This window comes from Protopterus annectens, chromosome 1.part0, assembly GCF_019279795.1.
Source record: "Protopterus annectens isolate FY-2018-M chromosome 1.part0, PAN1.0, whole genome shotgun sequence".
In the NCBI taxonomy this organism is placed as follows: Eukaryota; Metazoa; Chordata; order Ceratodontiformes; family Protopteridae; genus Protopterus; species Protopterus annectens.
Genome location: NC_056725.1, coordinates 1781614942 through 1781642281, shown reverse-complemented (window position 1 = coordinate 1781642281; position 27340 = coordinate 1781614942). Strand labels below are relative to the sequence as shown.

The following is a 27340-nucleotide window of genomic DNA, read 5'->3' as shown; positions in this document are numbered from 1 at the left end:
GTGTGTGCGTAGTAAATGACAGAGAACATCTGGAGACATTGCATTGTACCTCTTGAAGGAGGCATCCCTTGTAAAACAATTGAAAGGCTGCTGCACTGTGTTTTTGGGCATCATTGCACATTTAAGAGGAGTAAGTGCAGTTACGTAAGTCATACTTACCTGTAGTGGTAGATTTTCAAATTCCTCACTGCATCAGTGGCATTTTGGGTAGATTCCCGAAGCTTACCTTACCTTGGAAGTGGAAGGTTAAAGATCTAAAAGCTCCTATATAATGGTCATAGCAAAACCTGCTCTGAACCATGAAAAGGAATTGCAGATGTCAGAGCAGTAAGTAAAACAGTGTTACAAGTAATAAGCCATAGTTACCTGACAGGCAGGTACAAAAGGCGGTAAAGTCAATTTTTCAAGAATAAAGCTGAGATCCCTGAGAGGAGGAATTTGTTTTGTTTCTCACTTTGTCTATATAAAAATGGAAGTTTAGCGACTGATCAAGCCATAGTCCTAAGCACTTGAAGGTAGACGTTGCCTCTATGGAATGGTTATGTAGGTCAAAATAGTTGAAGCACGTACTTGGTGAATTTTCTGTGGAGTTGCAAAAAGCATAGTTGCTTTTGGCGAATTCCACTAAAAGTGAGAACCAACTTTGTCTGGACCAAAAAGGGGTTACCACAGTGATCTTTAGAAATACCTATGGGATAATTGGGAAGGGTGGAAACACATACAGAACATAACTGACCATGGTAATGATACTGTGTCTGTCTTTCAAGCATGGCTGCAAGGAAGTTTTGAGCAGACTTTTTTCATGTGTCTGTTTTGAAAGGAAATGAGCAGATCTACTTCAGTTGTTCCTTACATCTAGATCAAGTTCTGGAAGACCTATATATGGAGCTTCCACTTGTGAGAGTCCGCCCAGGATCTGCTAAGTCTGTCTGCCACTGTGTTTTGATCTGATGGAATTTACAAGGCCTGAAGAGTCTGAGAACTTTGTAGATTCTGGTCTCAGGCTATCATTGCCAACTGGCAAAGAGGGCATGACCGTATACTATCCTTGCTTTGTCAGGTACCAAATAACAGTAGTGTTGTCTCTGACCACTAGAAGAAGAGTTCCAATCCATAAAAGGTGAATGACTTTTAAGGCATGAATCACTGCCAACATCTCTTTTACATTTAACTGCTTTTGTGTGGCCTAAGGACCCCACAAGCCTTGCACTTGAACTCTCATTGACACTGCTCCCCACACAAAATCTGAAGAGTTCATCTGGACAAATTGGACTGGAGTTTTAGAGAACAAGGGAGTCTTGGATTCACAGACTGTTATTCCCTTCACCACTGCAGTTCCTGTTTTACAAATCACAGTACCACTATTTGGAAATCCAAGGGATGGAGGTGCTGGGTTCAACAATTCTTCAAGCACCATTGAATTTTTCTCATGAGTACTATGGCTAGTGGTAACTTGAGGATCATTGTCGCCATGAGTTCTAGACTTTTGAGGAAATCTCTTAATGAGGTCACATCTAGAAGAGAGAAATTCTGGAAATGTTGTCTTCTGACAGGAAGGTTATCCATTTTACTGTGTCTATTTAACATCCTGGGAAAACTGTTCATTGAGGTGGTGTGAGGAAGAACTTTTGAAGGTTCAATTTGAAGCCCAGGTGGAAAAGAAAGGATGCAACCTTGTCTAAGGACTTCAAGCACCTGGATACAGAATCTGCACAAATCAGCAAGTCATCTAAATAAGGAAAATGTGGATGCCTAGGGTTCAACAATAGACAACTACTGTGGCCAGACACTTTTAAACACTCAAGGTGCAGTAAATAGCCCAAAGGGTCAAACAGAAAACTGATAAGGTAAACCAGACACAGCAAACTTCAAAAAATTCTTGAAATTGGGAGCAATAGGAATATGATGATAAGCATCCCTGAGATCTACAGTCACTATGAAACAATGGTCTGGAAGCAATGCCAGGATCAATTGTAAGGTGTGCATTTGGAATTTCAGAACTTTTACAAAAGTGTTTAGAAATGACAAATCATAGCTGGGTCTCCATAATTCCTCTTTTTTTTGGTACCAAAAAGATTTTGGAGTAAATTCCCTTACCTTTGTGTATTATAGGTATTGGTTCTAACATGTGATGAAACACTGGAAAAAACATCTTTGTCTGTTCTGGTGGGAGTGAGGGAATTTCTTTGAAATCTAGAGGATTTTCTATCCACTGCCAAGTGTATCCTCTTTGAATTATTCTCAGAACCCTTTTATCTGAGACTATTTGCGGCCAGGCTGCAGGGTTGAAAGAGAGCCTGGGGGAAGGAGGAAGAGAATGAAGGGCAGGAGGGGTGGTGGTGGGGTTCTCTGTGACTTGGCATAGTCATTCCTTCTTCAGAAAGGAACCTCTCTTGTTTGGTTTCCAATAATTATCCTGCCATTTCCTGACCTTTGTGTGGCTGTTTTTTTTTTTTTTGTTTCTTCTATCTCTTGAATGCAGACTCTCTGTTTGAGGAGAACTTGGGTATATGAAGTATCCCAGATACCCCATGCTTTAGTTTGCCTCTATCATCCAGCATTTTGAGAATTTGTGTAACAGAGGGCCAAAAGACCAATTCAGAACTTATAGGTAAATTCAAACGTTTGGCTTTTTAATAAGTTCTGATTATATAACCAAATGTACCACTTTAATACAACATAAGAAGCAGCATTTCTCAACACTGTATCTGTACATTTAAGCATGCCTCTCAAATCCTGAGTCAAATTAGAAACAATTTCATTCATAAGACTTTTGCTCTGCACGTAAGGGTGCAGCAAAATCATCCAAACTGCATGCACATTGTAAAATAAATTTCCACATATAGCCTTGGTAATTTAACATTCTAAAGGCTAGATTTCTAGAAAGAGGCATCCATTTGACCAGAAGCTATAACTGCTTTCCCCTGTTTATGAGGGGTGTTCACTTAGATGAAGCCAAGGGCATTTTATTTCATCAGGCAGCTGGGGACACTGCAGCTGGGTCAGCTAGCAAATGAGAAAAGAGACCTGCTGTATCCGAGGAGATCCTATATTTTCTCTGACCATTTTTAGGGACTGTTGGAATAGATCCTGGTGTCCTGCAAGCAGCTTTATAAAGATCTTTCAAGGCCAGTAAAAGAGGAGAGAGACAGCCACAGATCTAGTTATCTCATCTTCTATAAGGTCCTATACCCTGTATAGCTCTGGGGTAGTTCCGAACTGCTCCCAAGAAAAAATATTCTGAGGAAGAGTGAACAGTTAGGTCTTAAGCTCAGGTTCACCTTGCAAAGAATCAGAGTGACTGTGTGTCAACTAGGAAATCACCAATCACCACTGTCCTCTTCAGATTCCTCATCATTTTCTGGAATTACGGAAGGGTCTTCAGCCAAAATAGCAACAAAGCCATGTATGGGAACACAACCACTAGAATTAGCGGCTTACAGAACTCTGTTAACCAAGGAAATCACATCTGATTATCAGCTGTATGATGGTGCTTCTGTTTCTTTTGAACTTCAGTACTAGATAAACTATCTGGGGCAGAGTATTATTTCTGGCAAGGGGTCTCTTACCCCAGACTTCTCCTGCACCTAAATGGCTTGGTTCTGCCATACCTGTCAGGTACTGGAGCAGCACCAGAGGATGTGTCTAACCCCCCCCCCCCATTCCACAATGGCTGGCCAAAGCTACACTAGAGTGAGACTGTGTAAAATGTAAGTGGTCTGCGGTCTGAGCAGTGGCCCTGACAGAATCACTAACCTTAGGCTGAGACATATATATTTTTTATTTCATTACAGCTGCAACCAGATTTGATAGGGGGGGGGTACCAAAGTTAGGATCCATCAAGTCAGGGGAGAGAATACCACCCAGAATAATAAACTGACAGTACTGGATAATGGGTCATAATATGCACTTAAGTTTCTAGCAGTACATATGCCCCCAAACAACTAAACTCTGCCAAACTGTGCTAATGTCAGGAAAAACAATTTGAAATATGTTCAGATTTTTTTTTACAACTGACAGAAGCTGATGAATTTTCAGTATAGAAAGTCTGTACACCAACGCAACCACTGTGCCATACCAGTGTTAAACTTAGCTCCACACACTTTAACCATATTAAATGGCAATAAAATAACATTTAATAGCAATTTAAACTATATTTTCTAGTCAAACAGAGTAAAATCTCCACAGTACTTTCAATTAACTATATTTGTGGCAAAATTACAATCCAATGTTAGAAACGCATAAAGCAGTGTCATAAATATTATAAATAATTTACAAATGCTGAAAAAATCCATCATCCAGGTAACCATCAGAGTTTCTGCCACATGACCCATTATCTCCCTTCACTCCATGACAATCTGACATGAACTAACCCACAGTGTCACTCAAGCAGTGATATGCATGACTCTTCTTATGTACCACATTACTGTGCTGCTGATATGTGTGTGTGTGTGTGTGTGTGTGTGTGTGTGTGTGTGTGTGTGTGTGTGTGTGTGCATGCATGCGTGTCTGTGTGTCTGTGCATGGGTATGCATGTATGTGTATGTGTGTATATATCCAGCCAGGTCCAGGGTGACAAGTCACTTACTTGAAATTTCACCAGATATCAAAAAAAGATGGTTATACATGTATTCTCTGAATAAATTAATTGTTGCTGGAACTAATTAAGTTATTCTTTACATTATTAAATAAGTGAGTAAAATCTCCGCAACCATATAGCCATACTGGAGGCTAAGCTCTCTCAACGCAGTACTGGCGAAACCAGTCAGGAGGAGAAGGAAACCACACTCACTACAATTCCAGACTCACATAGACCTACCACGACAGCAAACCAAACACATAAACACACAAAAACATACTCGGAGGCTCTAAATAAAAATCTGCCTAAGCAGCAGAGACCTCCAAAGCAGACACCCAAGCAACCGCTACCCCAAAACAAAACACGTGCAACACATAGCTCACAAAGCCAGTGTGCCGAACAGTCACAGCCCTTAAGGCTAAACAACACACCTGATACACTTGTAATAGGTGACTCTATCGTCAGGCACACTGATGTCCCGCTCACCAGGCTGAACAAGGAGAAGAAAACAACACTAGAGGCCAGCATAGATAGTTCCACGTCATTTATTGGAAATACTGAAAAAGGACATAATAATGTCCAAAAATTATCACTCAGACTAGTTTCGGCTACTGCCTTCTTCAGTGAGAGAAATAAGCAAATGATAAATGCAACCAGCAAACCAGTGATCATTTTATATACTTCACCCAGCCAATGAGGATGAAAGGTATCCTCCATACCTTTTGAATAATTCATGAGTTGACTCACAGGCTGTAATGAAAATAATAGTTAAAAAATAATTTAAGACATATATAGGGATGCCCTAAATAATCATTTATAATATAGTTTGTAGACATAAGTACAGCAAAAACCATAGGCAAATAATCCATGTAGACTTCCATATGTAATCCAAAAATGATAATAAGCATAAAAAAGAAAATAAGAATGAAACCAGGTAACAATGCTATGTATGGCATTATAATATATACAGCATTTACTAGATTGATGCTATGTTAAAATATTCTAATAATGGAATAAATTAATATACTCATCATAAATGTTCATTAAGACCTGGTGGGAATAAGGTTCCAAGATGAATTATCCAATATTTTTCTTTATGACTGAGTATACTTTGCCATCCTTGTTGATTATGCCTGTTACCTGTAATTTTATCAATAACTGTGAACGTGAATTTAGCCGTGGGGTGTTTAATGGTGTGTTGCTATAAAGCATTCATCACTATACTATTCATTCGTTTGTTGACTATTTGGGCTTATGGGTGAATCAACGTATATGTGCGAACATCGCTCTGTGTGACTGGGAGCGTGTAGGAACTCAGGTACTGAACAATTTACACTAAACTGTTTCTTTTTTGACATTTGGGGTTGTCCAAGGTTAAGTAACAAATTATTTTTATACATTAACAACTGGTTTCGTGGATTACAACGTGTACGCATTGGAACTATATAAGGAGGGCCTATGGTTTATCTGAATTGACTTTTTGGGCTTATGGGCGCATCAACATACATGTGCGAACATTGCTTTGTGTGACTTGCAGCTTGTGTTTATGCAGGAACTCAGGTACTGAAGAATTTACACTAAACGGATTCTATTTGGACAATTGGGGTTGTCTAAGGTGAATAACCAATTATTACTACTAGGTTTCGTGGATTTCAACGTGCACGCATTGGAACTACACTGTGGAGGGCCTATGGTTTATCTGCATACACACCACTTATCCCTATGAAGAACAATATTTGGTCTACCTTTATTTTGAAGCTTGGGCTTTAAAATAACTCATGGACATATATATATATATGGACATTTACAAGTTGTTGAACCCGTTGAGTCATGCTTTTTCAGGCGTATTGTCTATGAATGTTACCTTGCATAGATATTATATGAGGATTGCTGTTTTTGCCATTTTTTTACCAAATATTGGGAATGACAAGGATGTTGTTTTTACTTTGGGAGTACTATTTCTAATTCAGACCTGCATATGCGTTTTTTTCAACCAATAATGTACCTTATTCAGGGATTATTAACAGGTGTTGATCTAATAATTTAATACTAGCAGTAGGACACACCAGGACATCATAATATTGTGTTTTAAGGGCATTACAAGTGTTAATCTGTTAACATCTATTTTGAACCTACTGTGTCTATTATTATTAATACTGGTTTTGATCCAGATTTAAGAACATTAAGTAGGAATGTGAATATGTGAATAGGTGATCCCAGATAATAACGCTATAGTGTACTATTCTTTTTTTGAACAAGTGGTGAATAGTATTTAAACAAAAATTGTTTTTTACTAAAGGATCACTAACTTAATAGAACAGAACAACGCTTATGCTAGAAGGGGTTACAAATGTCATTAAATACATATGTGCCTTTTTATTACACTTTGTTTCCCTGAACATTATAATGAGAGAGGAATGCATTGCCATTGTGTTGACTTACCATAATAGTTTGTTCAACTATTCTGGGTGTATTTGTCCTATGTATTATTTATAGAGATTTTCTCTATTATTATTGTATGGTACTGTTTTGGATACTCTTTCTGGCCCTGCCTCTGGTCTTACCATTGATATTTAATTTGGCACTATTCATATAAATTACTGTGAAATTAGTTCTTGGACAACTTATACCAAATTTAATTATGGATTTGGACAAAATACTAGACGGGTTGTGTGCTGACAGGGAAGATATTGGTGTCTTTGGATTGGACCAAATCCCAAGCAACAACCAAAGTCAACCAAATTCTAATATTTATGATGGTTGTGAATTGGCGTTTCATAATTTAGGGAAAGGCCTCAAAGGGCTGAGAGCTAATATATGGCACCTTAGGCCTTTTAGGGCCTATTTGCATAAAAATATGGCCCCCAGAGGCCTTCCTATAAAATTACGGCCAATAGTCAGCAGATCTGAACAGAGGCTGACTGATGAATGGGAACAGGCATTACAAAATGGCTCTATGATTTTTGTTAAAATCTTAGCCTCTTATTATGAAAGAATCATTGACTTATGTGTATCTGAAGTCAAAGATTTGAGCATTGAGTGCAAAAAATTTCAGTCCAGCACCAATTATCATGAGTTACTTGATAGGTTGTCCAAAGAACTAACCACATATGACAAAATGATAAGGGATAGGAAGGTTAAAAAATTTAACAGGGATGCCATGGACTACAACAAGGGACACCCATTCGAAATACAGAGGACTGTGAGATTCCAAGACACAGTCCAAGGTACGACCAGGGGCTGGACCAGAAAGAGACCTAGGTCCATACTTAAACATAGGGACAAATCTTATACCAGTACATCAGGGGAGGAGTCCTCATACACCGATAGTGAGGGTGGAACATTAGTCAACTCACCACTAAAGAAAAAAATGAACACAAATTTCCCTTTAGGAGAGGTAGGAAACCCAGAGGGGGGAGGAAACATGCCAATCGAAATAGGAACAGAATCAATGACAGGACTAATTGAGTCACTACTGAAACAGTAACAACGAAATTTGAAAATTTTCTTAATTTATCAGATTTTGTACTGACTGATGACCAATACAAAATACTTAATAAAGGATTGGGTTTTGTACCTAGTTTTTTCTCTGATCAATATCAAATTGCATTGGATGTGTTGGATTATTGTCGAAGACTTAACCTTAAAATATTTTTTTCAGAACAGGATACATCTAATACTCAAAGATCTACTGGATTTACATTTCATAAATCTACTTTTCAACCACCAATGAATAAAAATGTGGCCATCTTCCAACAGGCAGTACTTAAGGATTTACGTTTCCCCCATTTGGAATGTCATATTTCACAAGATAATATCACTTCTGCTGAGAAACAGGCACTCTCTGAACTTAGACAAAATCACAACATTGCTATACTCCAAGCTGACAAGGGAGGAGCGGTTGTGATTCTAAATATGGACTATTATGTCCAAGAGGGTCTTAGACAACTATCTGACTCCAAATGTTACATGCATATGGGTATCGATCCTACACATCGATTCAAACAGGAGATTGATGCATTTCTTGACTCAGCATTGGAAGAGGGCATTATTCCTATTAAAACAGTACAACACCTCAAGGTTAAGGATCCATTCAAGCAAATTCTGTATTTACTACCAAAGATACATAAATCACTGACTCAACCTCCAGGTAGGCCCATTGTATCAGGTAATGGTTCACTCACAGAACCATTATTGGCATTCTTAACACAATATCTAAAACCACTCCTGGCACATGTAAGAGCAAGAATACAGGATACAACAGAATTTTTGAAAATCATTGAGGACACACAACTTGAGCCAGAATGGGTGATGTGCACACTTGATGTTAAGTCCTTGTATACAAGTATACCACACTGGGCAGGGTTGCAGGCTTTACAACACTGGTTGAATAAGGTTGAACTGAACCCACCAGGATTTAACACATTGCTTATCTGTATGTCAGAGCATGTGCTCAATAAAAATGTATTTTATTTTCAAGGGGAGTGCTACTGGCAACTGCAAGGTATGGCCATGGGGGCCTCTTTTGCCCCCATTTATGCAGATCTTTTTATGGCCTATCTGGAGGAATGCCTCATATATAATCCCCTGCATAACATCTATTTGGTGGAAATTGATATCTGGCGGAGATACCTTGATGATTGTTGGATGGTGTGGCGTGCAGATTCTACCTATCTTATTGAATTTGTGGAATATCTTAACAGCAATATATGGGGTATTGAGTTCTCTATTATGTCTCACACGGATCAAATTGATTTCCTGGATGTTACAGTATATCGGAATGAAGACCATACACTCAACACTAAGATTCATCGGAAATATCCACAATTCAATTCATTACTTCATGCATCTAGTATGCACCCACGCCACACCATCCGCAATATCCCAAAATCTCAATATTTGAGAATCAAACGAATCAATTCCTCAAATATTGATTATGAGAATGCCAAAGTGGATCTGAAAACAGATTTTTGGATAGAGGATATTGCAACTTCGATATCACATCCGCCAGTGTATGGACAGACAAACTAGACAGGAAAACCCTGCTACAATACAAGGACCGTACAAATAACCCAAAGGATGATACTATCAGGTTCATTACCACCTTTGGTAGGAATCATCAGGTAGTTAGGAATGTTCTAAATAACAATTGGAACATTTTGTTAGCTAATGACTACCTTCAGAGTATCCTGGGTAACCAATGTCCATTATCATACAGGAGAGGAAAAACTTTGGGATCATTATTTTTACATTACAAACAGAGAGAGAGTGGAGGGGCAAAGTGTAAACAACTAACCATAATAGGGGATGAACTCTTGGGAACTTTCCCTTGTGGCCACTGCACCTCATGTAGTCAAGTGAATAAGCTCAAACAATTTTCGAGTTCCAACACAAGCAAGGTTTATGATGTCAGGATATTTGGCAATTGCTCCAGTAGCTGGGTTATATACCTGGCAACATGCCAGTGTTCTGCTTTCTATGTGGGCAAAACCTCACGATCACTAAGAATAAGAATAGGGGAACATCGGAGTGACATTCGCAACAAGAAAGTGACGAATGCTTTATATCAACACACCATTAAACACCCCACAGCTAAATTCATGTTCACAGTTATTGATAAAATTACAGGTAACAGGCATAATCAACAAGGATGGCAAAGTATACTCAGTCATAAAGAAAAATATTGGATAATTCATCTTGGAGCCTTATTCCCACCAGGTCTTAATGACCATTTATGATGAGTATATTAATTTATTCCATTATTAGAATATTTTAACATAGCATGAATCTAGTAAATACTGTATATATTATAATGCCATACATAGCATTGTTACCTGGTTTCATTCTTATTTTCTTTTTTATGCTTATTATCATTTTTGGATTACATATGGAAGTCTACATGGATTATTTGCCTATGGTTTTTGCTGTACTTATGTCTACAAACTATATTATAAATGATTATTTAGGGCATCCCTATATATGTCTTAAATTATTTTTTAACTATTATTTTCATTACAGCCTGTGAGTCAACTCATGAATTATTCAAAAGGTATGGAGGATACCTTTCATCCTCATTGGCTGGGTGAAGTATATAAAATGATCACTGGTTTGCTGATTGCATTTACCATTTGCTTATTTCTCTCACTGAAGAAGGCAGTAGCCGAAACTAGTCTGAGTGATAATTTTTGGACATTATTATGTCCTTTTTCAGTATTTCCAATAAATGACGTGGAACTATCTATGCTGGCCTCTAGTGTTGTTTTCTGATTGGTTTGGCTGAGCATGCTGTACGTGCGAGGTGTGCTGTTTGGAACTGAACAAGGAGAAGGTCACGGTAAGCTGCCTGTCGGGCGCTAGGATCCGGCACATAACACAAGCACTCAGGTCACTCCAAGGCAAGTACAAATATGACTCAGTCATTGTCCATGCTGGTGTGAATGACCTGAGACGTACCTCCCTGGACTACATGAAAATAGACATAGAGGAGCTCTCTGAGCATGTAGCCCAGGTCGGTATGACCCTGATCTTGAGTAGCATCTTACCCTCATCAAGAATAATGCCACAATATGAAGACAAGATGATCAATTTCAACAATTGGCTTAAGTATTGGTGTCATTCAAAGGGGAACCAATGCCTGTCAGCCTGGGATGACATGCTCGACAAGCCACGATGCTTTGCTAGGGACGGCTTGCACCTGTCACCCCTGGACTTTCGGATATTGGCAAAGGCTCTTGCTACCCCCATAGTGCCTTTTTTAGGCAAGGCTCAAAGGACAAACCCACCTCCATAGGTATCACAAGGGATAAGAAATTAAGAGTAATGCTACTCAATGCCAGAAGTCTAAACCTCAAGATGCACGCACTCGAAACTCTCCTTAGCATGGAGAACATCAATATCTGTGCAGTAACAGAAACCTGATTCAAGGCTCCCAAGAGCACCCCAGCACTACCAGGTTATACCTCATACCATGCTTTTCGGCCCCAAAACTTGGACCGTACCACAAAAGCAGGGGGAGTATCAATATTCGTCAACGATACCAACACCTCCAGGTTGGTGGCACAGCACAAAGCATCAGAGACTATCCATGTGAAACTAACAGTGGGTAAAACTGCCTTCCAGTTTATAGCCTGCTACAGACCACCCTCCCAAACCCAGGAACCCCACTCGGTCTTCCTGAGAACACTGGAAAATATGAAGGTCTCTCCAAACACCATTATATTGGGTGACTTCAACTACCAAAACATAGACTGAGAGCATTACTCTAGCTCCAACACCCTAGCCCAAAGGTTCCTAGAATTTATAAACTCAAATGCTATGGAACAACTTGTTACCACTCTCACAAGAGGGGAAAACATACTGGACCTGATCATCACCAACATAGGGACTCTATGCTCCAGACCAGAAGTGTATCCCTCACTGGTAAGATCAGACCATAAACTAATCTCACTGGATATTCACATCTTGACTCCACCCCCTGCCCTGAAAACCACAGTGAAAAACTTCTCTAAAGCAAATTTCACACTCCTCAAAACTGAGGTGGAATCCTTCAAAGCCCCCGGGCTTGTGGAAAATATGGCCCAGACCGCAGAATCCTTTATAAACGCATTCTATGAACACCTCCAGGAATGCATGGATCATGTAATCACAAATAAAACCAAAACCCAATCCTCCAAAGGCAGACGTCCTGCCTGGTGGACCCCAGCCATAAACAAACTATACAATAGAAGGAGGAAGCTACTACATGATAGAGTAAAATCCCAAAAAGGAAAGGCATCTCTGATCAGAATTAGCAAAAAACTACGTGCACTCATAAAATCGTCTAAGGCCAGCTTCGAGAGAAAAATTGCACAGGACACTAAGGATAATCACAAGGCTTTCTTTAGTTATGTTAGGAACCTGGGTGGGAATTCCCAGATATGCTCAGAATTAGTCCAAAATGACAAAAAATATACCAAACCCACAGACATTGCCAACATCCTAGCTGACAGGTTCAGCGCAAACTTCTCCCCCCCCTCCCCACCAAAAGGGCAAATATTTATCCCAGCAGAGTGTTGCCCCCCTAACATCTCAGATGCTCAGGTAAGAGCTGCCCTCTCCAAAGCAAAATACACAGCATTAATGGGACCAGACGGTGTCCTGGGCTGCGTCCTACATGAACTCCAAGAAGAGCTAAACCCAAACATAAAAATACTGTTCAATCTCAGCCTTACTACAGGATATGTACCCAAAGAGTGGCGTACAGCAACAGTGGTCCCTCTCCACAAAGGTGGTACCTCAACGGATCATGGAAACTATCGCCCCATAAGCCTGACTAGCTTGGTCTGCAAAGCTATGCAAAGGATCATCATGGACCTCATAAATAAAGATATTGGGGACCTACAGACACTGGATCCTACCTAGTTCGGCTTTGTTAAGGGCAGATCCTGCCTCTTAAACCTGGCTGATTTCTTTGAAACAGTCACCAAGGCCATTGACGAGGGGAAGGTGGTCCACACAGCCTACCTGGACCTCACAAAAGCCTTTGATACAATACCCCACTCGGGCATTATAGATAAGCTCACCAGCTTAAATATAAACCCCTATGTCACTAGATGGGTTGCAAACTGGCTCAAGGACAGAACCCACATGGTTAGAATTGCTGGAGCCATGTCAGACTCCAAACCAGTTACAAGTGGCATCCCACAAGGCTCAGTCCTGGGACCTCTCTTGTTCGGTATACATTTCTCAGAGGTACAGGCCAACACAGAAGGACTGTGGCTGACTAAGTTCGCAGATGACTGCAAACTGGGTGCCATAATCGACTCTCCAGCCGACACAAGCATCCTCCAAAAGGGCCTCATAGAAACAGACAACTGGTGCCAGAGCCATGGCCTCAAGCTAAACGTCAAAAAGTGTATAGTCATCCCTTTGGCAAAAACAAAGTGCCCACAAATTACCACATAGGTGGTAATCCATTAAGTACAGAAGAAGTAATTAGGGATCTGGGGACCCAAGTTGATAGCAATCTCTCATTTGACAACCACGTGGCCAAAGTGGTTAGAAAAACATTTTATATAGCCCACCTAATCATGAAGGGATTCACATCTAGATCAGGTGAGGTCATCGTGCCTCTTTACTCATCCCTCATCAGGCCCATAATAGAGTACAATGCCCCTTTTGCGATGTACCTTACCAGACACCTGCAGCAACTGGAAAGACCCCGAAAGTACCTCACCAAGAGGATCAAAGGGCTCATACAGATGCCATATGCTGCCCGGTTAAAGAAACTCCAGCTCTACTCAGTGGCATACCGCCTGCTCAGAGGCGATCTGTGCCTGACGTATAAAGCCATGTCCAACCCGGAATTAATGGACATGCTGCACCTCAAAAAGCCAAATCCCGTCGAGCTACGCGCTCGAGAGACTTGAACCTCAGCACTGAAATAAATAGGACATGCTGGAGGGACAGATTCATAACCCAGAGGCTCCCTTCACTCTGGAATAAAATCCCAGTCCAGGTTAGGCAGAGTCCCTCATTGACTCTCTTCAAGAGGAGTCTTGATGAGTGGATGGGAGATCGTAGGTTTACCCCGGGTATCACTTCTGTGTCATTGATAGACAGAGGCACAGTATACTAACCTTGAAAAAGGGCATAGCAAAATAAATTTAAAATGGGTAGCGAAAGCCAAACACACTCTGGCTAGGCTTGTAAATGCCCTAGGGCAGATAGCCTAGTATGAACCTATGAGTGACATGACAAAAGCACAAAGCAAAGTAAATATATAAAGTTTGATATGGTGTAAAGCAAATAACATGATGTAAAGACAGTAAACGATAACAGAAAATGGCATCAAAGACCATTTGGCCCTCCTGTCTCCAACTACAACCAGTACGATGTAGAAAGGGGAGTCATCCACTATGTCACCATCAGAATTTTTGCAATATGACTAATTATCTCCATTCAACTTGTGACAGTCTGACATGAGCTAAACCTGCAAAGTGCAGCAACGTGCATAACTCATCTTATGTACCATGTTACTGTGCTGACTGATGCATGTGTGTGTGTGTGTGTGTGTGTGTGTGTGTGTGTGTGTGTGTGTGTGTGTGTGTGTGTGTGTGTGTGTGTGTGTGTGTGCGTGTGTGTGCGTGCGCATATTTATGTGCACATCTATATCAATCTCACTGCATATTGTCATGACATCTGGCTTTCGAGGATGTCAGTACTGCAGCAGACCAGGGTGTCACCCACTCCCCCCTCTCAAGGATGTATGAGCTAAACTGTGCTATGGCACGTTGAGAGAGAGAGAAATAGAGAGAGAGAGAGAGAGAGGGAGAGAGAGATAAAGCCCTAACTATGGCTCAATTGACCTGGATTTGATTAGCAACTTGGGCATCTGAGTAATGGCAGGGAGAGATGGCCATGCAGGAGCGGCCTTAAGTAAAATGGTGCCCTAGGCAAAATGGCTCCATGGTGCCACCCACTACACCAACTGGTGCCCCCATCCTGGTCTACCTACACCAAGTAAATGCTATAAAAGCACCCCTGCTAGAGCGGCACCCTAGGCAGCTGCCTAGTTGGCCTATGCCTAAGGCTGGCTATGTGCCCATCCTGAGGGGATCATGCTTATCAATGACATTCCTTTGGGAGCAGGCATGGTGCAAAGAGTGGAGTATCCCTCAGACTTTGTGTCGATAAATACAGATCAGGTGATAGGGAAGCAAGAAGGTAGGTCTTTAAAGGAAAAAAAAAACTCTCGCCTGGCAGAAGCATTTGTCAGCATGACCCCCCCAGGACACCCTTAGGTACCACACCAACTTAGGCCTGGAATTGGAAGAAAGTGTTCAGGCAGAAGGAGGGTTGGGGGGGTCAGCGATGGTTGGGGGTACTGGGACAGGCTGAATGTATGAAGAAAGAGGAAGGAGCTGAAAAAAAGGGATGCATGAGATAGTTTTGGCTGCTCACTCTCAATCTCTCCTTCACCAGTGAGGTTACTAATTAAGCCTCTATCATATGAGCCACAATCAAAGCTTTGATTCATTTATGCTATAGAAACAGCTGATTTGGGAAATCTGACTCTAAATTGCAGTTATACATGTGTGCAAATGCAGGACCATCAGCATATAATTTCTGCTCATTTATTTATGCTATTTTGTCTCACACAGGTTCTACGTTGCTTAAATGTATAACTTGCATAATTTGCAGTACTGGGGCAGTACTGGGGCTGTGTACAGTGACTTTGTCAGCCCATATGCTGTTATTTTGTGTATTGAGATTATTTATTTACTTATTTCAAGTAGTTATTTGCTTTAGAATTTGTGTGGCTGGACATTGTAAATTACTAAATTAAAAATGCAACTGCATTTACTTCATTTGTTTCACTTTATAGGAAATAGCACTATTGAATCAGAAACTGAACTTTTTGAATCAGAGAATGCTGGTAAGCATACATATTTTAGATTATTCATACTGAGAAAAATAGCTATACATAATTTTCTGCTTTAAATATGAGTGACCATTTTGCATTTTGTTAAGAGGACTTTATTCAGGTTTTGCAGAACAGTTTATGTAGCTATCAGCTCTACACACCAAAATTAAATGTTTTAACTGATAGCAAAATAAATAATATTACTGGATTTATTTCTTAAAATACCTGCCTTTAAGTGGATTGTGGTCATAAATGGCAAGTCACCAACTTGAAATTTCAACACATATCAAAAAGAGCTGGTTATGCATGTATTCTATGAGTAAACAAATTGAAGGTGAATTTAATTAATTTATTTTTAGGTGACTATGTAATTGACATGTAATTGACATGATAAAGGCACAATGCAAAGTAAATATATACAGTTCAATGTGGTAAAAAAGCAGAAAACATGATGTAAAGACAGTAAACAGTGGCAGAAAATAGCATCAAATATTCAATTTCTCACAAGTAAGGCACACCCAAAAAAGCTGAGATGTAAACATATTAAAATAAATAAACAACATAAGTTAAAAAAGACTCATTAAGTGAATGATTAATTATATATTTATTTATTGACATTTATTTACCCCTAAAGTCTGATTGGGTAGGAGCCCATTTTCAGTGGAGGTCAATGCAGAAAATCTCCATATTCTAAACCATCTTTTCCAATAGTGCATACTAGCACAAGACTAGATGTAATAACTTTATAGATTATTTAAGTCATTCCACAATCACATGTAGCTGAGACAAACATTTATTAGACTTATCCAGGAATGAGCTAGGCCCCAAACCTTTCCTTGTCATCATACAGCAGCATACCTCTCAACTGTCCAGAGTTTCAAAGAATGTCAGATTTATGATTCATATTTTTGGACTTTTCTTCATAACATTTGTGGTTTTTCTGGAAAATCACGGAAGACTGAAGTCACCAAAAATTACATATATTTCGGTTCCAGAATTCATATCCTTCAGAAAAGGCATGCTAACACAAAACCTTTTATTCTAGCAACTTTATAAGTTTATAAGAGCAATACTTAAAATTTGTACCTATTTTTAGGTCTTTATCCACCCATTGTTTTTAGATTTGCCCAGATTTCTTGTGTTACAAGGTTGAAAGGTAGCAGTAAGTTCAGCAATGCTAGAACCAGTGATAAGAATTGCAGATCATTATGATTAGTATATTTTCCTGATGTAATAAGGTACAGACCGTACAGTGCTGCAGCAGTTGCATTGTCACCTCACAGCAAGAGGTTCTCTAGTTCCATTCTTGGCTGGGGTGCCTTCTGTGCAGAGTCTGCATGTCCTCCCTGCATTCACATGGGTTTCCTCCGGGTGCTCCTGTTTCCGCCCACAATACAAAGACATGAGTCTAGACCGTTTCTCCTCTGGCATCCGCTGAAAATTGGCTTTGTTCCAAGGTGGACTTTCCCGGTAAAAAATATTAAACAAATAAATAAATAAATGAATAAATAAATAAATAAGGTTATGGGGGTATCTAAGATTAATGCAGTTCTCTAGCAGCCAGTTTAAAATACAATTATTTAATACGTGAAACTTGTAACCAAGATTTGCAAGTCAGAACCTAGGACTCATGTGCTACATCAGTGTTTTCATTTATAGAAAAACAATGCCATGTTTTTCAAGAGGATACAGAGATGCCATTACTCAGATGTGGTCGCTGAAATGATTTATAAAACTACCCCTTTTCAAGGCCATACTCTACTTGTACCATAAATGAATATTTGTTGATTGTTTCTGTGACTACTGTACTCAGTGATATAATTATTTTGTATTATATACTAATATTGTTGGTTATTTCAGGAAAGAGGTGATTTGTCCATTTTGGAGGATACCCAGTGGAAGGTAGACATACTGGATGAATAAAGTGGTGAACATAACAAGCAGAAATAGGGAAAGGTACTTATGGCACACTTAAGGTGGCCTTGATTTGCAATGACAGACTATCTTACTCTTTTTCCATGAAAGCTTAGTCATGAAAGGAATTCTGAATACATTATAGTGCTGAGTGAGGCCATATTTCATTTCCAGACCCATTCTAAACACACTCAGCTATACTTTGTACGTTAGAGCAATCCTTTTCATAACACTACCATTGCACAAAACAGCTCAGGCACTCAACACACACATACACACGCAAACACATGCAAAACATTTAAATCTATCCCCTTACCTAACCCTTACTCTAACCCTGACCCACAACCCCTTACACATACACTAAATCTGTCCTGTTACTTAAACGTCACTGTAACCATAACTCACAAACACTTGCACGTACACTAAACATAACCGCTTACCAAAAACCTCTAACCCACATGAACACACACACACACACACACACACACACACACACACACACACACACACACACACACACATGCACATCTGTCCCTACTACACAGTCACTTACATTTGCTGACAAAACTTACACTCACTACACAACTACCTGGTTGTTACCTGCATTTTTTGGAGATTATACTTATTCCAGTGAGGTGTGTTTCTTTTGACTTTGTTTGGAGATAAAACTTAACTCAACTAGAATGACAATCACTCAACCAATTGTAGTGCAACAATATATACTCACATTTACACACATACACATATGCATACATACATACATATACATAGCAAAATAGTTGCTGGCCCTTTAAATATTCTAGATTAGAAGGTGCTGGACAATCCCTTTAGGCATTCTAATCTAGAAATAAGCAAGCAGGATAGAGTTAATGAGGGACAGCTACACACACACAGGGATGACGTACTTGTGCAGCAGTTGCTTTGTTGCATCACAGCAAGAGATTCTCTGGTTCAATTCTCGGCTGGGGCACCTTCTGTGTGGAGTCTGCATGTCCTCCCTGTATTCATGTGGGTTTCCTCTGGGTGCTCTGGTTTCCTCCCACATTACAAAGACATGCATCTGGAGTGTTTCTCCCTGGGCCGCCACTAAAAATTGGCTTTGTTCCAAGTCGGACTTTCCCGGTAAACAAATGTTAAATAAAAAAAAAAATAAAGCTCTGTGCCCTGACATACATCAGATTAGTGACTCTATAATTTGAAGACTGTCTTGGAATTACTATAGTAGGATTTAATATACCAGAAGGAAGACAATGTGGGAGTAACCCTGTGAAGGAAAATAAGTGAACCCCATGGAGGTGAAGTTAGATGGATTTATCTTGACCTTTGCTTGGCTCTTTCTGCATAAATGGAAAGAAAACTGCTTTATTGTTGTGAGGTGTTTGTTAATACTATTTATTTATTTTACCAACTGCATTGAAAAAACTTTGTTTTAAAGGGAATTCTGCTTATGAATGTAAGAAAATATTACCTTTGACTTAAATTGTGTGAAGCTTGCATAGCAGGGTCCTGACTAGGTATTGTTTGAGTGCAGACTGAACTGTTTGGTGTGAAGAGCGTTTTGCTCTTTTTTGAACTTTATTATAAATAAACATGATTTTCAGACTGGAAAGATAACTTCATTGAGTAATTTGCAACCAATAAAACAGTGCTACTATATTGGTAGAGACTGTGGACAAAACTTTGCAGCATTTTATACTGTAATTCTCCTAAACGTCTGCCTGCTTCTTTGAACTACATTTTCACATTAGAATCAGTCTACAGATAATCAAATTACAGAAGAAGCATTTATTAATTTAAAAACCTTGCTAATCACTCTGGGGGTACATGGATTTGCAGAGAGGCCAGTTTTTGTGGATATTGGTTTCTAAAAAAAAAAAAGGTGTGCAGGTTCTGAACAACTCTTATATAGTCTTCAGGAAAACAATATAGCTATGCACTATATACTTGGTTAGTCTGCATGAGTGATGTGCTGCAATGGATCAATGTCTGCTCAACCTCCAGTAGCAGATTTTCATCTTGGCTAACCAACCATCAACCTCAGGTGATTTCATAATTCTAGTACCGAACTGATGATTCCTGGAGCAGAGGACGAAAGAGAGGCTTTTCTAATTGCATTTGAAATGTATGTAGCTAGAGAAAACTTGTAGCCGACAGACTGGGTCAGAATTATATCATTCCATCTAACTGGATAAGCACTGATAACTTACATGGATCTGGAATACTGAGGTGATGTACATGACTACCCAAAACTGAAACAAGAAGTTTTAACAAGAACTGGTACTTCATTTGAAGTGTAGTCATGCAACATTCATAACTGGACATTTAGTACGGATGGATCAGTCAGATCAAAAATGGAATATTTACTATATATCTTGAAACTGCTTCAACCTCATAAATAATGTAAGTAAAATTTTGAAAATTTTGTCTGTAGATGCATGAAAGAGGGCACTGCCCAGTAACTTTAGAAATGAGATATCCCAGAGTGAAAGTATGTATTGTGAACAACTAATTACTTTGGTGGAACAGCTGATGCTAAGCATGATTGCAGACTCTAAATCAGACTTACATGTACAGTAATACACCTTTACCTAAATATGCTTCTTTGGTTATAACCAAGAAAGAAATGTCAACATTTTGGACGATTTATTTTAAATGCACTAGAAAAGGGCATTTGACCAACTACTGCAGAGGTAATGACAGTAATTCTGTGTTTGGAAAAGCTGCTAATACTAATTAGCAGTCAGATAAACAAAGTTTGCTGAAAGTATACAATAAAGTGTGATAATAGTGAATGATTGATTGTTAGAAGGTGTAATCATGACTTCTGACATTGTGCTAGCAGAAAACATCTAAAATGTACTATTGTAGCACAGGGTAATGAATTACTAGGATTTTTGGACCTAGGAATCAGAATTATCCTGATTAAAGTGCAATATATTTGCAAAAATAAACAATAGTAAGCAGAAAATTAAATGTGTACACAGAGACAAGAGACACTACCCTGTAGCTCAAGTAGAAATGCAGACTATTTTGAACAGTTTTTATATCCTGCAGCTCTGATGCCTGATTCGTCTCATGATTTGATCTGTGGCCACATCTTTCCCAGTTTAAAGAACACTGGAAGTTATAGAAGGTCCAGCTCAATATACTGCTAGAGGTACATAGCAGCAAAAGGAAAAATTAAGTAAGACACAAAAGTACTGAAGGAAGTCTGGAGTGCTTATTTTATCATTCCAGCAGTTAAAGTGATAAGAGAACTCGGCAAAGAGATTAAGAGATAAAGCTCCCTAGTTAAGAATATATTAAGAAAAATGGGAGTAGAAACTTCCTTCTTTTCACTCTACCCCGAGGAAGACAAAAAAAAAAGAAGAAGAAACAGCCTGTACCCCTGGTGGAAAAAAACATTTATACGAGCTACCATTTATAGGAGATGACCTAAATAAAGGAGAAAGCCTTTACCTGCATTTGTAGAAGAGATCACTGTCTCTACTGAGGAAAATTCTGACTAAGTTAACTCCAGATAAATCATATTGATTTCAACAAAGCTCATTGGGAAGACTATATTCTACATAGAGCTAGACAGAACATGGAGTAGATGGGAAAACAAAAGAGACAGGCTCACCAAATAAATGTCCTGATATACATAGAGTAACCAAAGTTACTGAGCCAGGTAGTAATTCTGAGATATTCTGGAATAGTTATAGTGAAATTAGAGAGCACAGCCACATTTTTGGTGGTCATTTATGAATGAACAAATCAAAGGCCAGGGTTTAGGCTAGATTTTACTGGTCTGGTATTATAAAGGACATAGAGAACTTTAGTGCAGCCTGCCAAGAGTACAAAAGGATAGTATCCATCCCAGAATTTAAGAATCCTCTTCCACATCTGCTTATCCCATAGAAAACTTTTGTGTATTCTACTCAGAGTGTTAAAGGACAGCACCCACTAAAATATTTAAACATTTTCTGACAACCTTTTTTATTATACAGGTCCTTTTTATATGCGTAACAATAGACAGTGTGAATCTACTTCTGAAATCTAATAATGGCCATCTATATATCTTGGTAATTATTGATTATGAGACAAAATATAATGGAGGCAGTACCTCTGTGAAGAGTCAGTGCAAAGTCCATAGTGTAGTAGAACACATTCGCTGCATAGAAATTCCCCAAGAAATTCTTACTGAACAAGGATCACATTCATGTCAAGTGATACGCAAACTTTGCTAGTACTTTAAAATGAAACCTTTAAGGAAGTCTATATGGAAATGTCAAACAAATGGGCTAGTTTAATACTTTAATAACACTTTACAATAGTCTATAGAGATGGTTGGGCAAAATTGGTCCAATGCTGCCATATCATTTCTTTGCCACATGAAAAGTGCTTCAAACTTCATCTGAATTAACATAATTGAATTGCTGTGTGGCACACATACAGGAGACTTGCAATATATAGAAAAATAAGCATGTTAAGAAGAAAACACCCCCTTTAAAAGTGTGACAACATTTTTTGGATCTGCAGAACAGGTGATATCAGCAGTGAGAGAACATATGGAGTGGGCACAATGGTTGCATCAGAGGACATGTAACGGAAATGTTTGTCTTATAGAGTTCAAAGCAGGAGAACCCCACTGCAGCAGGAGATGAGGTACTTGTGTTAGTACCCACTGCAGCAGGAGATAAGGAACTTGTGTTAGCACCCACTGCAGCAGGAGATAAGATACTTGTGTTAGCACACACTGCAGCAGTTGATGAGGTACTTGTGTTAGCACCCACTGCAGCAGAAGATAAGGTACTTGTGTTAGTACCCACTACAGCAGGAGATGAGGTACATATGTTAGCACCCACTGCAGCAGGAGATGAGGTACTTGTGTTAGCACCCACTGCAGCAGGAGATGAGGTGCTTGTGTTAGCATCCACTGCAGCAGGAGATGAGTTATTTGTGTTAGCACCCACTGCATCAGGAGATGAGGTACTTGTGTTAGCACCCACTGCAGCAGGAGATGAGGTACTTGTGTTAGTACCCACTGCAGCAGGAGATGAGGTACTTGTGTTAGCACCCACTGCAGCAGGAGATGAGGTACTTGTGTTAGCACCCACTGCAGCAGGTGATGAGGTACTTGCATTAATATCCACAGCAGCAGGAGATGAGTTACTTGCGTTAGCACCCACTGCAGCAGGAGATGAGGTACTTGTGTTAGTACCCACTGCAGCAGGAGATGAGGTACTTGTGTTAGTACCCACTGCAGCAGGAGATAAGGTACTTGTGTTAGTACCCATTGCAGCAGGAGATGAGGTACTTGTGTTAGCACCCACTGCAGCAGGAGATGAGGTACTTGTGTTAGCACCCACTGCAGCAGGAGATGAGGTACTTGTGTTAGTACCCACTGCAGCAGGAGATGAGGTACTTGTGTTAGCACCCACTGCAGCAGGAGATGAGGTACTTGCATTAGCACCCACTGCAGCAGGAGTTGAGATACTTGCGTTAGTACCCACTGCAGCAGGAGATGAGGTACTTGTGTTAGTACCCACTGCAGCAGGAGATAAGGTACTTGTGTTAGCACCCACTGCAGCAGGAGATAAGGTACTTGTGTTAGCACCCACTGCAGCAGGAGATGAGGTACTTGTGTTAGCACCCACTGCAGCAGGAGATAAGGTACTTGTGTTAGCACCCACTGCAGCAGGAGATGAGGTACTTGTGTTAGTACCCACTGCAGCAGGAGATGAGGTACTTGTGTTAGTACCCACTGCAGCAGGAGATGAGGTACTTGTGTTAGCACCCACTGCAGCAGGAGATGAGGTACTTGTGTTAGTACCCACTGCAGCAGGAGATGAGGTACTTGTGTTAGCACCCACTGCAGCAGGAGATGAGGTACTTGTGTTAGTACCCACTGCAGCAGGAGATGAGGTACTTGTGTTATTACCCACTGCAGCAGGAGATAAGGTACTTGTGTTAGCACCTATTGCAGCAGGAGATAAGGTACTTGTGTTATTACCCACTGCAGCAGGAGATAAGGTACTTGTGTTAGCACCTACTGCAGCAGGAGATAAGGTACTTGTGTTAGCACCCTCTACAGCAGGCGATAAGGTACTTGTGTTAGCACCTACTGCAGCAGGAGATAAGGTACTTGTGTTAGCACCCTCTATAGCAGGTGATACGGTACTTGTGTTAGCACCTACTGCAGCAGGAGATGAGGTACTTGCGTTAGCACCCACTGCAGCAGGAGATGAGGTACTTGTGTTAGTACCCACTGCAGCAGGAGATAAGGTACTTGTGTTAGTACCCACTGCAGCAGGAGATGAGGTACTTGTGTTAGTACCCACTGCAGCAGGAGATAAGGTACTTGTGTTAGCACCCACTGCAGCAGGAGATAAGGTACTTGTGTTAGTACCCACTGCAGCAGGAGATAAGGTACTTGTGTTAGCACCCACTGCAGCAGGAGATGAGGTACTTGTGTTAGTACCCACTGCAGCAGGAGATGAGGTACTTGTGTTAGTACCCACTGCAGCAGGAGATGAGGTACTTGTGTTAGTACCCACTGCAGCAGGAGATGAGGTACTTGTGTTAGTACCCACTGCAGCAGGAGATGAGGTACTTGTGTTAGTACCCACTGCAGCAGGAGATGAGGTACTTGTGTTAGTACCCACTGCAGCAGGAGATGAGGTACTTGTGTTAGTACCCACTGCAGCAGGAGATGAGGTACTTGTGTTAGTACCCACTGCAGCAGGAGATGAGGTACTTGTGTTAGTACCCACTGCAGCAGGAGATGAGGTACTTGTGTTAGCACCTACTGCAGCAGGAGATGAGGTACTTGTGTTAGTACCCACTGCAGCAGGAGATGAGGTACTTGTGTTAGTACCCACTGCAGCAGGAGATGAGGTACTTGTGTTAGTACCCACTGCAGCAGGAGATGAGGTACTTGTGTTAGCACCTACTGCAGCAGGAGATGAGGTACTTGTGTTAGTGCCCACTGCATCAGGAGATGAGGTACTTGCATTAGTACCCACTGCAGCAGGAGATGAGGTACTTGCGTTAGTACCCACTGCAGCAGGAGATGAGGTACTTGTGTTAGTACCCACTGCAGCAGGAGGTAAGGTACTTGTGTTAGTACCCACTGCAGCAGGAGATGAGGTACCTGTGTTAGTACCCACTGCAGCAGGAGATAAGGTACTTGCATTAGCACCCACTGCAGCAGGAGATGAGGTACTTGTGTTAGTACCCACTGCAGCAGGAGATGAGGTACTTGTGTTAGTACCCACTGCAGCAGGAGATGAGGTACTTGTGTAAGCACCTACTGCAGCAGGAGATGAGGTACTTGCGTTAGTACCCACTGCAGCAGGAGATGAGGTACTTGTGTTAGTACCCACTGCAGCAGGAGATGAGGTACTTGTGTTAGTACCCACTGCAGCAGGAGATGAGGTACTTGTGTTAGTACCCACTGCAGCAGGAGATGAGGTACTTGTGTTAGCACCCACTGCAGCAGGAGATAAGGTACTTGTGTTAGTACCCACTGCATCAGGAGATGAGGTACTTGTGTTAGTACCCACTGTAGCAGGAGATGAGGTACTTGTGTTAGTACCCACTGCAGCAGGAGATGAGGTACTTGTGTTAGTACCCACTGCAGCAGGAGGTAAGGTACTTGTGTTAGTACCCACTGCAGCAGGAGATGAGGTACTTGTGTTAGTACTTACTGCTGAACACAAGATCCTTGGAAAGTGGAAAGGCCTTTTGAAGTGACAGAGTCATACAAGTTTTAAGGTAAGACAACTAGGAAAAGGAAATCAGAGCAAATGTATTACATAAATATTCTGAAATAATCGAGAAAAACATCTACTGAAGTTTCTAGAGTAAACAGGTTTGCAGGGGAAATAAAGGTTTCTACAGCATGTTATGAAGTCAAAATAGAAGAGATGTTGTCAGTGTCTCAGAAACAGTAAGTCAAATAATTTGTTCTCAGAAATAAAGGCATATTCTCAGAGCTGCCTTGTAAAACCAATTTTATTCAGAATAACACATTAAATGTACCTAAAAATATACTTAATACCTTATTGAATATAAGAGTTCTGATGCCAAGCAGTTAGAGATGAAAGACAAAAATGCTTAAACTTGAGGACGCAGAGCTGCATTGGAGAAAGAATAGTCTCATTGCATTGATCCCCAAGACTAAGGGACTATCAGGCTTTGCAGTGACTTCAGGGTGCTAAATAGCATGTCTAAATTTGATTCATACTACATGCCCTAAGGTGGATAAACTGATTTGACAATTTGTGTAAGGCTAGGTTTCTGTCCACTTTAGGCTTAACTAAAGGCTATTGTAAAATTTCACTAGTTTCATAGATTTAAAAATAGCATTCCCACATCTGATGGGCTCTTCTAGAGTGTTGTGTTTTCGTCTCTCTGGAGTACCTGTAACATTTCAGAAGCTGATGGATAAAATCTTTAGATCCCACACAAGATATTCAAAACATTTGGATTATGTTGTAATATTCTTTGAGGAATGGGACAGCTATCTGCCCAAAGTTCAGATCCTTATAAATTTACCATGTCAAACTGGATTTGCAGCTAATCCAGCCAATTGCAATTTAAATATGGCAGAAACCTGATATTTTGACTATGCAGTAGGTTGATGGCTTGTTAAATGACAAGCTGAAAAAAGGAAACATTGCAAAATTGGCCCATATCAACCACTAAAAAGCAAGAGAATACTTTTTTGGACCTGACTATCTATTATTGGAAGTTTATTTATAGTTGTGCCAATATTGCTTGTCTGTAACTGGCCTGATTTAAGGTTAGTTTCCAATAAAAATGAAGTTGACAAATGCAATGGAATAAACATTTATGCAGCTAAATAATATGTTATACTTGGAGCCTATACTCATAGACCCTGACTTTTTAAAATTATTTCTGTAATGCATGGATGCTTCAGAAGTAGATAGAGGTGAAATCTTGTCTCAGGTTGTTGATAGGAAGGAGCACCCCTGATATATTAGTGGGGAGATTAGTAATGCTGAGAAATGCTACTCATTTATATAAAGAGAGTAATCCCGGTCGAAAAAAATATTTTTATGAGTTGCCGTTATTGTAGATGACCATTAAATGGGCTTTCACTACTCTGAAATATTGCATCTTGAGAGAAAATGTATCCTGACCACAGATCATGTCTCCCTTTCAATGGTTATTTTATCCCAAGAACATCAACACCCTGCTGTCTTGGTGGGAAATGATTCCTAAGCCCTTCAGCTTCAAGATCATGTGAACAGCCTATCTTCTGATGCTTGAAGTAAATGTTCAGTTCTGGATGGGTGTAATGCTTTATAATGGTGGCTGGCCTATTTAAATTTGGTAACTCAGAAGGGTTAGATAGCACAATGGTGGATGGTTGCTGTAAGGATATTAACCCAGCAACAGCCAGGGAGGTAAGAGCTAATGAGGGACAGCTGCAC

General features: G+C 40.2%; 1 protein-coding gene across 1 annotated transcript in view; it reads left to right on the top strand.

Annotated features, from left to right (window-relative positions):
- The window catches only part of LOC122800030, a 938706-nt gene that overhangs the window by 833622 nt on the left and 77744 nt on the right, over window positions 1-27340 (top strand). The window contains exon 8 of the mRNA XM_044069506.1: window positions 15945-15995. Within this exon, the coding sequence (XP_043925441.1) occupies window positions 15945-15995 (51 nt within the window). The remainder of the gene's footprint in view (window positions 1-15944; window positions 15996-27340) is intronic.